This window comes from Lepisma saccharinum, chromosome 2 (assembly GCF_977018435.1).
Source record: "Lepisma saccharinum chromosome 2, izLepSacc3.1, whole genome shotgun sequence".
Lineage (NCBI taxonomy): Eukaryota > Metazoa > Arthropoda > Insecta > Zygentoma > Lepismatidae > Lepisma > Lepisma saccharinum.
Genome location: NC_139230.1, coordinates 202,770,713 through 202,788,109, shown reverse-complemented (window position 1 = coordinate 202,788,109; position 17,397 = coordinate 202,770,713). Strand labels below are relative to the sequence as shown.

At 34.7% G+C, this 17,397-nt stretch overlaps 1 protein-coding gene across 18 annotated transcripts in view; it reads left to right on the top strand.

The window, feature by feature from the left end:
* RhoGAPp190 (Rho GTPase-activating protein 190) overlaps positions 1-17,041 on the top strand; it is a 178,655-nt gene extending 161,614 nt beyond the window's left edge. For 8 of the 18 annotated variants that reach the window (XM_083117880.1, XM_083117883.1, XM_083117887.1 and 5 more), the window contains 3 exons: positions 3,290-3,316; positions 13,987-14,092; positions 15,645-17,040. In XM_083117880.1, coding sequence (XP_082974006.1) covers positions 3,290-3,316; positions 13,987-14,092; positions 15,645-15,843 — 332 coding nt within the window. In that variant the 3' untranslated portion in view covers positions 15,844-17,040. Of the gene's footprint in view, positions 1-3,289; positions 3,317-13,986; positions 14,093-15,644 lie in introns of all 18 variants that reach the window. The other 10 variants (XM_083117885.1, XM_083117894.1, XM_083117893.1 and 7 more) reach the window with 4 other exon arrangements.
* The last annotated feature ends 356 nt before the right edge of the window (positions 17,042-17,397 follow it).

Genomic DNA, 17,397 nt, shown 5'->3' with positions numbered 1-17,397 from the left:
TCAAAAGCAGTAAATAGAATAAAATTTTGGTGTTATAATGTTGAAAAATCTAATCAAAAGCAGTATGTAAAATGACATTTTGGTTTTAAAATTGCGAACGTAATCCAAAAATTGATTTAAGAACAGCACTTATTACAAAATAAACATAACCCTTCTAATAGCACATGTGTTTAGTTACCAGAGTATTAAGTTATTCCTGTATAAAGGGGTTCGTCCATTGTTGCTTCTCAAATATTTACAGCAGAATTAATCAATTTTCCGTGAATTGCATAACTCACAGGATAATTCAAACTTCAGAAAGTGTCGTGTTTGTAAATAAACTCTAAATTTCATGTTTAAGAGTCTTATTTCGCATTTTTCAGTTCATTTCACATCATTTCGTGACAACAGGGTAGGAAAATGCACCTCACATCTTTCAGTAATATTAAGAATTAACATTAGAATGTGTTATTTCACATTTCGTGTTTTCGTCAAAAACAAAATATGGATGCTCCTATTAATTACAAATCCTTCCTTCTGCTTGAAATTAGATTGCTGTTTATATTATTTGTCCAGCATCCTGATTCAATGTCTGTACTTCTGTGTGCTTACATTTCACAAGTTTTGTACGGATCCAGGGGTGGGGGGGGCATTGAATATAAAGCGCACAAGTTTAACAGAAAATCTCTAATATAAATGCACAGGATGACACTCATGTGTTGCAAAAAATGTTGTTACTTGAAATCAATGCTTTGCTTTTCTGAATGTTGAACTCTTCCATTCAGAGTCCAATATGTTTTGATTATATACATTACACATGCATGAAATCAAAGCTTTAAGAAGAATATTATTTAAAGCTGGTGTCTTAAAGCTAAAAGGTCTTAAAGCTGGTATTGACATGAAAATGTTGAGTGTGGTAATTACATGTTGGCTGGTTAAAAATCCTTACAAATATGATAAGGACCTCCATTGGTAGCGAGTCATGTATGTACATTCGAATGGAGTAATAACACCCTAGCCAACATGTAAGATTGACATCCAAAGATTTCATTATGTACACACCGGCTATATGAACTATTGCATTTTAAAGGAAAATAAATGTGTGTGTTTTCAAAACATTGGCAACTACACACCTAGAAGTTCCACATTGCGAGTACTGATTTTTACATTTTCTTATTGTTCAAAGTTTTTCTATATATAGTATTGATCTACTGTATTTTGAGTGCTTCTTGCACATTGTCAACAAAATAGTCTTGCCTTACTTCTAACACAAACAGAATCTTATATTTAGTATCAGTACCTGCCCAAATTATATCATATTTTGTTTTTTTGAGGATAACTTATTTGAGCCTACTTTAATTCATCTGCTAATTTCGACATATTATTAGTGAGGTATATCACACAGTTGAAACAGGTATACAGCATCGAAAACTCATTTTTAAATTTTACAGAATTTATTTTGTCATTTTGGGCAAAGCATCAAAAAACTAGTCTTCATTATTACACTCAAAATTAGTCTACTATGCCTACTCTGCTGTGCTCTAACAACTTCAACATGAACAATCAGTTAATACTTCATATGAAATCCCTTGCTGTCAATCACAACTTGGCATCTACGTGGCATGGAATCGAGGATAGTATCGATGACAGACTGGTCGATTTTCTCCCACTCCTCCTTCAGCTGTCTGAACTTATCTGCAGAAGTGGCTCTGGTGCCTTGCAGATGTGGGCTGAGCTCCTCCCAGAGGTGTTCTATGGGGTTCAGATCGGGACTCTGGCTGGGCCACTCCATAACTGGCACTCTGCGCTGCACGAACCACCCTGTGACGTCCTTCGATCGGTGCTTAGGGTCATTGTCTTGTTGGAAAACCTAACTTATGCCCATGCTGCGACGAGCTCATGGCATGATTTTTTCCAGGATGTTCTTGAAGACATGCCGATCCATGATTCCATAGATGCGTTCCAGGGGGCCAGTGCCGAGGGAAGAGAAGCAACCCCACAGCATGACCGAATCATCACCATGCTTGACTGTAGGAAGCTGATACTTGTGGTGGAATCTGGTGTCTGTAGGACGTCGTACCCACTGTATACTGTCAGTCCCGAACAGCAGATACTTAGATTCGTCACTCCAGATTACGGTATTCCACTCACGACGAGTCCAGTTCAGATGTGCCTTGGCCCACTCAACACGTGCCTTCTTATTCTTCTCGGAGACAAGCGGTTTCCTAACTGGCCAATGTCCATTCAGTCTGGCAGCCTTCAGCCTCTTCTGTATCGTCTGAGACATATCCTACCCACAACACGGTCTGTGATGCATGTCTCCCAGTCTTCTCCTTCTTTACGTATCCTCCGTGGAACCGCCACCGCTTCAGAAGTTTGCTCGCAGCCGACTGGCTGATCGAAAACTGCTCTGCCAGCTCCTTCTGAGTCTTCCCTTGGCAATGGCCTGCCACAATCGCATCTTGTTGCACCTTGGTAAGATCGAGCACTTGCTTTGTTTTACCCATCACTGAAATTATTATTATAATACATTTCAACAAAACAATTACAGATTGAGATAGAAAAACACTTCTAAAATGAAGATTTAAAAAATATGGAAAATCGCCATTTTCGAAGATCTGCTTTTTACCATTGTACACCACGCTGTAACATAATAGGCAGTTCAAAGTGCTGTGAAAATTTCATAGAGATCTGATAAGTCCCCAAAAAGTTATCCTCAGAAAACCTGAATATGATATAATTTGGGCGAGTACTGTACATATATATCTAAAGATTAGATTTTGTCATTTATATCAGTTGTTCTCAAATTTGCGATAGTTCAATATTTTTTGATTACTAGAAATTCCTTGAGTATTATCTTTTCCTATGATTATTTTCTTGCTCTGAACAAGCGAGATTTGAATATTAAAGAAAATGATCAATACAAGATCTGCAAGGAAGTGGCAGAACTTTTATTTGATCATGTCACAAACAATTGATAGTGTTAATAAGTTGTTTTCATAAGAAAAATATTTAATAATAATAATTTTTATGTTCTGTACATTCTGCAGTGTTTAAATTATTATTTTATTTCATAGTTGTGTTATCTTGATCTTCATATTTTCCTTAGTTGCGTTTCATTAAATTTAATTTAAAGAAATATAAAGGAAAGAAAAAGCAAAACAAAGGAATAGTTGTTATAATTATGGTATAGTTTACTGTTTAGATACAGAGCATGTTACAACCTTGAAATGACTATTATCGGGACATGTGTCTTTTTTTTTTTTTTTGCATGATACTCGGCTGAAAAACTTTTATGAAATTTATGCAGTATCCCTGTCGTCTTATGATTCTGCAGGTAAGTAACTATTCTTTAATGCTGTGTAATTTTTGTAGTGAACAGTTCAAAGGTTACTTCATTTCATTATTGTTTGTCTTTTTAACACCTGACCAGCAAAAACAGCATTGTGCTTTATGCAGCTCATGTGTTGTGTCTTTCATAAATTTATAATAATGCTAATAGTATTAGAATGTGGTTAGCTATCCTCTTTCTCAATAAATAAAGGGAAATTCATCAAAATCAAATCACTCTCTTTGTCGCCAATATTAATTTAATGCAAGTAATGTTTTTTTTATTAATTCTGTAATGCAATTCTTTCATTGCCATGCTAGTTACAAAAGCATTTGTGTGTGTGAATTGATGGTGGACATCAACTAGGGTTAATATTTTCAAACCTTCTTTTACAATTTTAAAATTGAATAAAGGCATCTTTCTTTCTTCCTCTGCATGATAACATCCTCAACTGATTATTTTGAAATAGTTAAAGTGACTAGGTTTCTCAAAATATTTTATAAGAATTATATGTGTTTGTAGGCTCATCCATTTAATATAGTAGTGCTCTATCAGTTGCCCCCCCCCCTGCCCACATCTTGTTATAACTTGTCGTTCAACAAAGCTTTACAAATAATACAATAATTCTTATTTTTAAAGCGTTTTTTACCTCATTTGTTGCGTCTTGTTTGTTTCCCAGAACTGTCTCAAGCTAACATTACCAACAGGATTCCCACTAATCAGAAAAACTTGAAAAAGCCAGCAAAAATCAAGCATGTTTGTAAATGCCAGGATTTGGGAATGAAAATAAATTCCGCTTTTTCTTGAACCAGATTGTTGATATGAAATATTAAAAAAAATGCTTTATAGTTTCTGTTCATTTACTTTGAACAGTATTGACAAAATTTTATTCTTTTGAATAGCAAGTGCAATGATTGGCAAAATCTGGAAAATGCAGGGAATTTGTTTGCCAAATTAGTGCAAATCCTCACCATGATATACACTGTCAGTCACTTAGAAACGTTCTTGGGGACTGGAGCAAAACCTAAGCTATTGAATGGAACCCTCTACCAAATTAAGTTTCGTATTATTATTTTCTACAATTTAGCAATGCTTATGTCAGCGTTTAACAAGAACATTAAAAAATGTTCTAAAGACATAAAGATAAGAAATTCTGCAAAAGTAAGAATTAAAAACTTGATCTTCACAATGTATTTTTCATGTTTCTTTGATGATTCCATCTCATTATAACTTTACAATTTTTGTTGTAGCCATTATTGTGACAGTGGTCTTGGAATCAAATCTCATGAAAGGGAATTTGGGTGTAAATTTCTCCTTGTGATCATCTTTTATCCATTTTCATAGTTACAGATTTGCCAAAATGAGTTTTTCAGTATTTTTTCTTACTGAAAATTGCTTAGATGAAAGGATATACAATACAGAATTTTGTAGTAAAATTTCAGCTATGATCATTAAAATGTAACATTGCAACAACTGCTTTTGTGCATTTTGTAGACCACTTCCAACCATTGTAATATAGCATCAGAAACCTGAATCCTTGAAAGACACCTCACTCCTCCATTGCGCTATTTATATATGTTAACTAGACTTAAAAGTACATGTCCACAGAAAACATTTAAAACTTATTTCAACAATGTTAGAAATTCAAGGAAATATCTGACAATTTGAATTTTTCTTCAATACATTCCTCCTGAACTATTTTAATGCCTGAAAAATTTACGTGTTCAGATATTGAACTAATGCATGATGTATGATGCATGGCTGTTTTATTATTCATCAAGTTGTGATATGGACATTGAAATTATTGGTAAAACCTGTATGATTTGCTTTATTTACAAAATACTACATATATTATTGTAGTATATTCATGATATTCACAGGGATTTTCAAGTGAGATTTCTAATTATATTTCTTGCAATCTGGGAGGTTTTTAACAATCTTAATATTTAAAGTATTTCAGATGTTAATCTGCATACACAGTTTTTATGTTTATACAATTTTTCTTTACATTTCATACTTTTTATACTATTTTCTTATTAATACATTTCATACTTTTTATACTATTTTCTTATTAATTTGCATGCATCTGTTCATTTACATTTGTTTAGTTCATGCTACAGTAATGTACACTCCTGTTCAGATAAAGTGGCACATACTTCAACTGTCCAACCTTATAAAATGTGCCACTTTATGTGAACAGAAGTGTACATATGTGTATAAATATTTAAATTAAGATATTCACCATCCTTTTTTATACATTGTGAATTCATATGTTTTAGTATATTTATTTTGTAGTCTTATATAGTTTTGTTCTTCAGAGAAAACCATTAAAAACCTTTTTAACTTAGTTTAATTCAAGGTCATAAAATGAAATATCACAGGGTAGAGAGAAGTTGTAAGTCAACCTACATAAGTACTGATCATTATTTTCATGTACAATAACAAATTTATTACATAACAAAATTATATTTATTTAAATATTAATATACTGTAATATTTATTCTTTAACTTGTAATTCAATTTTTATTAATTATTGTGAATAAATATTGTTTGCAAGCATTTGTAAATATGTATATATAGTCCACTTTTAGCAGCTGATTTCATGACTTAAGAATCATTTTATTCAGCACAAAGGGAAATAAATGCAGTGGTTTTAAAAAATCAATGACCTAATTATCAGACACAAAACATTTTGTTTCTGTTCATGGCACGAGTCTGTAAACTTAAAGACTTTGTTTCTTAATTATCTCATAGGGTATAGCCTATGTCAAGTAAAATGTAGTGTTTCTTTTATGTATTTTTCAGTCCTTATTGCGTTGGACATGCTATGTTTAAAGTTTGCATTAATATGCATTTTATTTGGCAGGATTAGCTTCTTTACAAAATGCATGTTGGGACATTGCTGATTTTATAGATAAGGATTGGTATTCAAAGTAGTTCACGGGCCTCCATGCTGTAACACCAGGGTGTCCCGGGTTCGAATACCAGTCTGGCATGAATGTTCTTTGTGAGCGTCCCTTCATCAATTTCATCATATCGTCACTCGTTCTAATCTTCATGATGAGCCAAAAGTGGCACAAATGCAAAGTAAAACAAACCAAATCAATCTATCTTCAGAGTAATTTTGTGATGAATAAAATAACAGCATTTAATAGTTTCTATTTTTTAAAAAATTAAATTTGAAAACTTTAATTAACAATTTCTGCTTTAGCCAGTAATTTTATTTTGTTCTCGTAATTATTATTGTTAAAAGATACTGCATTTACCTTAAATGATCTTGTACGAGAAAACATATTTTAATTTCATAAAAACAGTAGTTTTATGCTTAATAAAAAAGATTTAGAGGTCAGGTATTATACTTTTTAATGAAATCCCAATTTTCTTTCAAGGTGCTAATTTAGTAATAAGCTGTCAATAAATTGGCCAGTAGTGAGTCATGTATGTCGGTAAACTTGACCCTTTGACTAGCTTCCACCATTTCAAAAAAAGTCTTGCTGTAGGTCCTACAGAACCATAAGATGGCCTTTCCAAAATTTCTTGGGCACCATAGCTCAATGAAACAATGAAAATGAAGTAATTTAGTCTCTTTTCACAGTACAATATTCATGTTCTATTGTTTAAAGTGACACACTATGTCAACCTTCTTTTCCTTTGTTTTGGAACCATTGGAGGCTTGTATGGTCTGCTGCCATGTGAAATGTTGCTGTTTATTGGTTCATTCCCAAGTGACATGTGTCGCATGTCACTCACTTTGGTGTGAAATCTCCCTTAACATTCCTGCTTGTTTTTCTGAACATGGTTACATGTAATTCTTGCCTGTTTCATTCCTATAAAGAATTGTGCTGATCTCTTTTATCTTGTAGTCATACTAACTTGATTCAAAATAGAAATCCTGGTTCAAATAAAAATTCCACTCATTTTTATCAGTTCATTCTTTATTTTTCCTGTAACTGTAAGGGGGTTAATGCACAATCATGGACATTGCCAGAAAGTTTTGTGTGGGGATGTCAGACCATTGATAAATCTTGAATAGTAGAAATAATAATAATCACCATGGTTATTATTATTATACAAGAATAACTATTATGAAGTGATAAAAAAAAAGGTAAAGTGTTCCCCTGTGCTTAGCACCATGCCATGAAGGCGTATAGGGGGTGTGGGGTAACGCCCCACACTTTCTTGATCCGGTCGTGAGTGGGGGTGATGTGATCAGCATCACGCCCCTGACCGCCTTTACCCCCCAGGGTTTCCCCCAGGTACCCATGTTATTCGACGCTGGGTGGGCGCCGGAGCCGCTTCCATAGTTAGAAAAGTTCCCGGATTTGAACCGGCTGGGGATCGAACCCGGGACCTTTAGCATGGTAGTCAGACGCGTTACCAACTGAGCCACCGTGATAGAATGAATTATTATCCAAATTTATCATCATGATTCACCAGATGAGTGAATATCCAGCACAACTTTTTCTTTATATTAATTATTGAATTTTACACAGTTAATGTACTGAAATGCACATTCCATTTTTGTTTTACCATTTACACAGCTTGTTCAAGAGAAGCTTTAAAAGTTAGGGAGAAATTTTACTCAAAGTTTGTGACCGTCTACATAAAACTCTAATTTCTGTAACTTTGAAAACTGTGGAACCATGTATTATTTGCTTTAACTGGTAGAATATGATAATATTCCTGTATTTTGCTCTAAATTTTATTTCGATCTGACACAGTTTTTAGTTTGGTTATTCAGTCTGAGTACAAAGTAACTGAACTTCATTTCCATTTCCATTATTTAGTATTAGAATAACTAACTTTCTGCTTCTTCACGACCGGATCAAGAAAGTGTTACCCCCACACCCCCTATACACCTTCATGGCATGGTGCTATGCACAGGGGAGCACTTTATCTTTTTTTACCTGCTTCTTTTGTAACTTGAAATGAAAGATGCCAATTTCCAGCCCCCCCCCCCTCTCATTCCAAATTCCAGGGTGGCGACAGACCTGGAAAACCGGGAAAAGTCAGGGAATTTGAGGTGTCAAAAAAAGTCAGGGAAATGTCAGGGAATTTCGTATTTTCTTTTCTTTTTTTATATCGTTATGGAACTCTGCACGGGAACAGGAAATCTCGTTCGTAAGTTTCACCCTCAACTTTTAGGCCCCTTTTATGCACACCACGGCGCCAGAAACCAGAAACCAGTGATGGCAGGAGGATAGAGAGAGATAGAGATATATTTATATTTCTCTCGTCCGGGCTTCTCGGCGGGAATTATAAAATCGAACACTCTTTGAAGGAAAATCGTTATAATTCGGGCACTATGGGAGCAATCTACTTCGGATAAGTTTCCCCCTCTTCTCCCACTATTTTGTGGAGAAGGCGCGAACTTTAGTATTCCTTTCAAAGAATGGAAATTTCTCAAGAGAGTGAAACATGTTTCATGTTCTTGGGTGCCATACAAGTTGAATAATAAGCCAAAATGTGTTGTTTTTTTTTACGAAAAATAGGTAATTTGCATTTTTGGAGGAAAATTGTTATGGGAGCAATCTACTTCGGATAAGTTTTGTTTGTCAGATATAGCATCAGAGCATGCAACCGTGTATAATTCAGAATGCCGGACCGAGGAAGGCGCTTGCGGGGCGCGACCCTCCAATTTCAATGAAAAAATAAAATAGAAATCTGGAGTTTGCCTCCTGTTTTCCCGCTATTTTGGAGAGAAGGCGCAAACCTTAGTATTCTCTTCAAAAAAGGGACATTTCCAGAGAGAATGAAACATGTTTCATGTTCTTGGGTGCGATACAAGTTGAATAATAAGCCAAAATGGGAAACTCTGTTTTTTACTAAAAAAAATAGGTAATTTGCATATTACTCAGAAAATTGTTATACCTCGGGCACTATGGGAGCAATCTACTACGGATAAGTTTTGTTTTGAAGCTAAAACATCAGAGCATGCAACAGTGTACAATTCAGAACGCCGAACCGAGGAAGGGGGTTTGGGGGGCGCGACCCCCGAATTTCAATGAAAAAGCTATAAAAATCTGGAGTTTGCCCCTTCTTCTCCCGCTATTTGGGGGAGAAGGCGCAAACCTTAGTATTCCCTTCAAAGAATGGACGTTTCCAAAAAATTGAAACATTTCATGTTCCTGGGTGCCTTAAAAGTTGAATAATGAGCCAAATTGTGAAACTCTGTTCGGAAATGTGGCATGGATGTGTTGCGGGGAGAGGTTGGTCATCAGTATGAATTTCCCAGGCTTGCTCCAGACCTGTGTCAGAGTTTCCACCCAAACATAAGAGTATGAAGTTCCGAAAAGCATATTTATTTCGTAATCAGCACCATGATACCATATGGTATCATCGGGCCCATACGACCATACTCTGATGATACCATATGGTATTGAAGGAACATTGAAACAAATAGGTTCCATTGATACATACGATTTTTGTCGAATATCGCCACCCGACAAAGTATCTCACTACAACATGCGACAGAAATTGCATTGACTGCAAATATGCTGCTGGAATTTATTACTCTTCTGGCTCACTTCACCTTCTTTAATGTAGTAGTGCTTACGAAGGTCTTCTTTCATCATCCTGACGTATTACTGGTTTCGCACAAGTTAACATACGTTTACAATGACATTGCACTATTCTTAGATATCAAGAAGAATCTAACCAAACGGTGTATATATTGAATACTATCACGAAAAAGTGAAACATAAATCTGCATTGGTGAACATTATAAAAATTGGCAAGTGCATGCTCCCAACCTCAAATTTACTGCAACACTAGTATTGCAATGAAATTAATGCCACTCTCTGTCCTGTCTGTTAGTAGGGACATTGATTTTTCGCAAACGCCAAAACCGTGAAAAATGGTAATTGCTGTGAAGTTATGTTTAGGAATGTGCAGTGATGTCTGGACACATTTTTCGCCCGTTAGAAATATCGAAATAATGCATATTTGGCATAAAATTCGAATTGTTGCCGTTTTTAGCGATTTCTTTTAAAGAACTGTCCTAAAACATTGAAAAATTCCATGAAATCCAACATGCTTGTCTTTTCTAGGCCATGTTTGTGTACATAGAACATGCAAGTTTTCCAACATTTTATTCAAGAGTAAACTATAGAGTTATACGTACATGGAATAATTCCGACAGCCACATTAAATCATGTAAAAGTGGCAGGGTTCTAACAGGAGATCAAGTGCGTATCTACCGTCACACGGGAGCAGAATCTTCAGTATTTGTTGCAACAGATATGTTTTGAATTACCACGCTAAGTGTGCACCATCGGCATTTGTCGAGCGAGTAATAATGGAGCTCAGTCATCATGTAGTCTGACTACTATGTGAGAGACCCGGGGTCGATACCCTGCGGGGGAGTACCGGGATGTTTTCCACCTATTCAAACTGCTCCGGCACCACCCAGCATCATATGAAGCTGGTACCTTGAGGAAACTTTGAGGGATAAAGGTAGCCAGGAGCGTGGTGCTGATCACATCACCCCCACCTTCAGCCGTGATCAAGAAAGTGTGGGGCCCTAACTCCAAACCCCTATAGACCTTCATGGAAAAGTGCAGGGGAGCTATTTACTTTTACTTCCTCAAAAATCTGTTCCAACATATCAAACTGTCTCGAAAATACGTAGACCATGTGACCTACAATTTAAAATAATAGTTTAAAAGCACAATGGAGTATTAAGTTTCAGTATATCTGGCAGATAAATGTTCTAAAACAAAATCGCAAATGTTGGGAAACGTAACACTAACAAGTCAAAAAAATACAATGCCAATTTTTGGTGCCATAATATATCGGTATTGGTCACATGAGATTGATTGATTTTAATTTTTTGGGTGCATTGCCACTTATGGTCATTATGCACCCTTCAGTATATACGGGGAAATTTCCATTATCTAAAATCCATACCTGAAAATTAAAAAAAAGGGGCATGGAAAATATCTTTCCCAAAATAACTTTCAAGATATCAAACTCTCACGAAGAGGCGTAAGCCATGTGACTTACAATTTGAAACAGTAGTTTTAAAACACCATGAAGGTATAATTTGAGATATTTGCCAGAAAATGCGCTAAAATGAAAATGTGAATTTTGGGAAAAATAACACGTTATAGTAAAAAAAAAAAAAAAGAAAATACACCAATTTGAAAAAAAGTAAGAAAATATCAAGGTCCCTACCGATTAGGTATAAATAAAACAAGAATATCAGTTGTAATTTATTGCATTAGTAACAGTGATTCCTAACCTAATTTTCGGCATAATCACCACCGTTGTGTTGGCATTTGTCGTAGCATGGCACTAAATTTTTATGCCCATGGTATATGTGTCTGACAGCAAAGACTGGAACTATCTCTACCGCAGTGTAGCTGTGAAATTCTTGCCCTGCCAGAAACCTCTTCAGTTAAACAAAGAGATGAAAGTCGGTACATGCAAGGCCAGGGCTGTACAGGAAGTGGTCCAAAATTTCTCACCTGAAGTGATGGAACAGTCGCGTGTACTCAGCTATATGCGGTTGTGCACATTCGATTGGCCTTCGTGAATTGTCTGCACCATCGTCTGACCATACTATCATTCACGACATCTGGTCTGCACACATCACACGATTGCTGGTGGCTCTGTGCCAAATTCTGAGCGTGCAAAAATCTGATTACTACACGTAGGCTACATCGCAGTCGGTGGGAGACTGTATGATAGCTGCAATATTTAACCTAGAACTTTCCTAAAACGGCTGTATTGCAACTGTACCAGATTACAGCTACATGCCAGTTCTTCCTGCCTGCATGTGTGTGTGTGTAGCTCTCCGACCACTAGTGCTGCGTATAGGGACAATTGGTCCTTTTTTCAGGATGCCCCTCGTATATGAACTTTCAGAAGCTTTTATTATTAGAGTGTTCCTGTTTTAATGTGTGGTTAGCTACGTCAGGTACCTATACAATGAAATTCTATAAATTCCTTGCTTTAAATTTCTAATACCTACATACCCTTTTCGTCAGCATTAATGGTATAACTGAATGTTGTCAGTTTCACAGTACCTCACTTGGATATACTGTACTGAAGCAGAAATCCCATTGATAATGTAAGGAAATATGACACTTTATTTTGTTCGATTCAATTGTTTCACTTATATGCAAGAGTTAAGTTGTTTGCTTTACAGAGAAGAGAGAAGTAGCTTTATGCATTGAAAAATGAGTCTGCACTCATGGTTCTTGCAAGCAGAGGGTTCCAAACCTCAGTGGAAATATCAACATATAATCCCGAGAATGTATAAGGAGACTGATAAATTACAAATTGTATTTCTTAATCAATCACTCTTCACTCTTATCTCATTTAGTCGTAACTTTAAAAATAATCAAGTATTTTATTTTAAACTTACTGCGTATGACAACATTCCGTAATCCTTCCCTAGCTTGTGAATTGTAATAATTTTCCAAATTCACTATTTTGCAGTTTGAATTCAAATCATAGAGAATAGAGAAATTAAGTCAATTTCATAGAAGATAATATTTGTACTTAAGAAAACCATACGTGGATCTGTATGAGTTTATTATTTCCATTTGCAAAAACATCGATTTAGTTTAGTTTGTAATTGTCAGGGAAAAATGTAAATTTTGTCCTGGAAAACCTGGAAAAGTCAGGGAATTTCATTTCTGCTTGTTTGTAGCCACTCTGAAATTCCCATGTGAACAATCGTTCAAGAACATCTGTAATTTTTATCATTATTGTCAAAAATTTCATATCAGTCCATCCCTAATTTCTATCATTTGTAGAAAGGATTAACTCTTTATGTATAAGTCGATGCTTACAGATGCAATCATTAAATTATCTTGCCCTTATTTCATAATCCTATCTGTGAGCATTGCACTGCAAATCATAAGCAACAACAAATATGCCTAGGATTGAGTGCCTTGCATGTCTGCACCCAGTCTGGGAATTGTGGTTTAGCTAACCACATTTGATATATTTACTTTACCTATCTGAGAATGTGTTTGTATAGATATGCGAGTAAGGTGTTGTAGTATGTGGACACATACACGTAAGTTTGCAGCTGTCTATGCATAGTGCAGTCAATCTATTCTATAGCATGCAGCAATACTAGTGTAAAGGTAACAGGATACATAAACTCATTTCAATGTCAGCCTAAATTTCTAAGTAGTGCAGGTCAGGGTGTTAGTTTTGTTTGCTTTTAGTTTTAGTATTCAAATTTACAATTTTTATTTTTTTACTTAAGTGGATTTTTGCATTTTAAATGACTTTTCATTCTCATTTTTAAAATGCCCCAGACATGCTAGTAGAAGTTCATTTTGCTTCTTTATTATAAATTATTGTTGGGATTTCCTGATCATATGTATATTGGAATTAATGTAATTTCACATGGTAATAATTCAGCTTCTCATGTGGATAGCATTTTGAAAGTGATAAAATATCAAAGTTTTTGGATGTAGAGACACTATGTGTGAAGTCTTCAACATCTCAATTCCTTTGGAGTGGCTAGAATTCAGTGCTCTGTTGTAAGTATTTATAAGTGTGAAGTTGATTACATTAGTTATTACTTTAAGTAACCTTTTGTGTTAGTAACTAATATTTAACGTTAATGTTTGTCAAAGTATTCAAAATGCCTGCTTACTGCCTAGCGTCTCTGTGCTATTAATTACTAACAGCATGTTTCCATTTTGTTTTAGTGAAAGCAGACAGAAGTTGTAGACTTTTGGCTCTTCGAGGACTCTTAAAAAAATTACCCCGTGTAAACTTCGAAGTGTTGAAGTTTATTTTCCAACACTTTGTAAAGTAAGTATCTGTTTCATTGTTTGTTTTCTGCATAAAACTTTTAAATACCAAAAAGTGTGTTGTAGGATGAAAGAGAATTTCTAGAATTTTCTGTTAATTACATTGGATTTTCAGAACCTGCCATGTTTGTTTTCCTTAATTTGAAATGTTAATCTCTTTTCACATGAAGGCAACATCGCATATGTGGTATAGGTTAGTAAGCTATCCAGGTGTATTAATTTAGCAGGTGCAAGTATCATTCAGATTTTTTACAAAAAATATGTGTGCTTTATGTTGGATCAGAACACTATTCGTTATTGGTCAGTAAATTGTATATCTCTGCTATGTCAATATCTGTAAAATTTCGTATTGGCATATCCAAATATCTTCATGAAAAAGTTGATATTTCATGCCACATGCTGGTAACTTATTAAAATTAACCATGACAGCAGTCAGCAGTTGGTTGTCCATTTTTTTTTTTTTTTTGGATTGACCATGACACTGGGCTGGAAAGTTATGACAAGCCAGACATGGTAAAAGGTTCAAATTGGTTAAAAGATACAAAAACTGAATACAAGATTGCACCATTAGAACCAAAAGAATGTGCATGTTGTGTCAGTTGCCATGATTAATTTTATGATTGATCCTTATCTGTGTTAGTTAAATTGAAATATTCTCATTTTGGTGCACATGTCATGTTCTTTTGTCATTATTGTTGAAAAGAGTATTTGCTTATTGAAACAATGAAATGCTATGAGTTTTCCTTGTGCCCACTGTATGCAAATCTCGGAATTACTTAAACATGGCTCATTCTTCTCAAAAGTATGGTGGGATCCATGAGTATTACCATACAAATTGTCCATCACCATGTTTGTGCACTTTATTTGACCCAATAAGAGTTTCAAGAATTAAGAAAACAACTCAAAACAAGCTGTTGACAACTTCTGCACCACCATACATGAAAATCAATCACTTAAAAACACACAGGATGTAAGAGAAAAATTAAAGAAAATAGTCATGGACAATTTGCACAATAATACTCATGGATCCCACTACACAGACATACATTTTTATAGTGTTCATTTTCCTTACTTTTGTCATTCTGAACTTTTTTTTGTGACTAAACAAACATTTTACACAACTAGTAACAATCATATTTAAAGACATATAACTTGCTTGGAGGGTCCTTTTATACAGGGGCACTCTCTGGCATGTTTGTCAATCATTTGTAGCAAATTTTATACACATATATTAGTTTCTGGTGGTGGCTCCACTGAGTGATGCATTTGTAGAGCCACTTAATGCTCTACAAATGTGCCACTTGGTGGAGCCCAAGCCCTGATGTGCAGTGACATATCCTACTATAGAACTTAGTGTATGTCCATGAAGCATGCTACTGAGTGGTGCCTTATATTAAAGTAGATATGAAAATGCTCTTTTAAAATAAATTTTATAAATGTTTTAATTTCATTAAAATTGTCTTTCAGTCGCACATGCTTCAAATGATGATATGGCAATTTTTGTGGGTAAATTGTTAGTGGTGGTATCATAATATTGGTTTTCCATGTTTCAGGGTGGCAGAAAACTGCAAATTAAACAGTATGGACTCAAAGAACCTTGCAATATGCTGGTGGCCCACTCTATTGCCCATTGAATTCAGTGATATGGGAAGATTTGAACAGATGCGACCACACTTAGAAGACATAGTTCAAACTATGATCGACCAATATCCATTTTTGTTTTGTGGAAAGGAAGAAGTTGTCATGGTTTGAGACTTGAAGGGCTTATGTTGTGAAAAGTGACTGTAATGATTGTGAAGATATATTCCATTTTGATATGAACTCTTGCAAGTAGAAGTAATTTTTCAGAATGAAAGTTCAGTGTACTATTTATTTGTTATTAAAATTGTATAATAACAGTCCATGTACCATGAAGAATTTTGTGGCTTTTCATTCCATGAACATTTGTGTAAATGGAGATGAATCTCATTCAGGTATGATTTCGATCATTTCGTGTAGCATTTATAATATACCAGAATGTGTTGTATTCGTCTTCTGTCTCATAGTTACGACTTTGAGTGCTCAGTTAGTCAGTGAATGGACATTGTCTTCATGTCCATTGCTACATACAGCTCAGTGCCATGCCAGAGAAAACACATAAGAGAAACTTCCTAAATTGTACTGGTTTTGTGATTGTGAACAGTAGACATGTTTCTCTGCATTAGGCTTCAAGGAAAAATGTATGATGTGCTTTCTTTACTCTTAGAGGAGTAATGCTGCTACTCTCCAGAACACAAATTGGCTGTCATGCTGGTCAGTGAAACAGTTGAACTGTTTATCTTGCTTTAACCTTATGTTAACAATATTTATGCTTCAGTCATTGTTTCCTTGTGTTGTTTATTCTTCTTTCAAATTTGTTATGATATTGATGTATCTGAATGACTTTCTATCTTGGTCAGGATGTTATGTTGTACAAGGAAAGTCTTATTTAAAAGCATATTATGTGCTTGGAGAGACTTTGTGATATACATTATTCTAAGTCAAGAATCAGTGGTTTAAATGTGAGTATTGGGAGATAAAATGTGTGTTAATATATTAAAATGAACAAAAAATGAACACACTACTGCATCCAGTTGTCAAAACAAAAAAAAATTGTTTGTTTATATTGTATGTCTTCTGTCACTCTTTAAGTTTTCCTTAAATTAACATTACATGACAAGAAGCTGTTTGCTGTCACAATTTTCCAAAGCATTGTCTTTCAGTCTTGCAGTTTACATGTCAGCTTTTTACAAAACATGGTTTGTGAAGTTCCAGTGACTTGTGAAGAAAACTTCACTGTGTTTGACATGTACAAGACAACATAGTAATACATTGCAAATCAGTTTGGAACTAAATTATCTGTAACTTTATTTTGGTTTCCTTTCATACTCCACATTTTTTTTAAAATTGTAAAATACATGTGCATGTAACTATTTTAAAGAGTTGAATATATTTAATCATACAATGGATAATGACAACATACTTCCAAATAGAAGAGTAAATACAATATTCAGACAGTGAAGGTGAGAGACAATTTGCTGTAAACTTTAATGTAACACATGGAAAAGAATGATTCAAGGGATCACATAAGCAAATAAACCAAGGTAGTTTAAGAACAATAACAACAAATTTAATAAAGAATATGTGAATTTCCTGTAGTATAATAGATGATTAACTTTGTGTATTGTGCTCCACACCCTGTCTTATCCTTGTCAACATAAATTTTACAGCTAATAGTCTCAACAGTTGCATTGTCTTACTTGAATAATAATAATAATGAATCCAGTC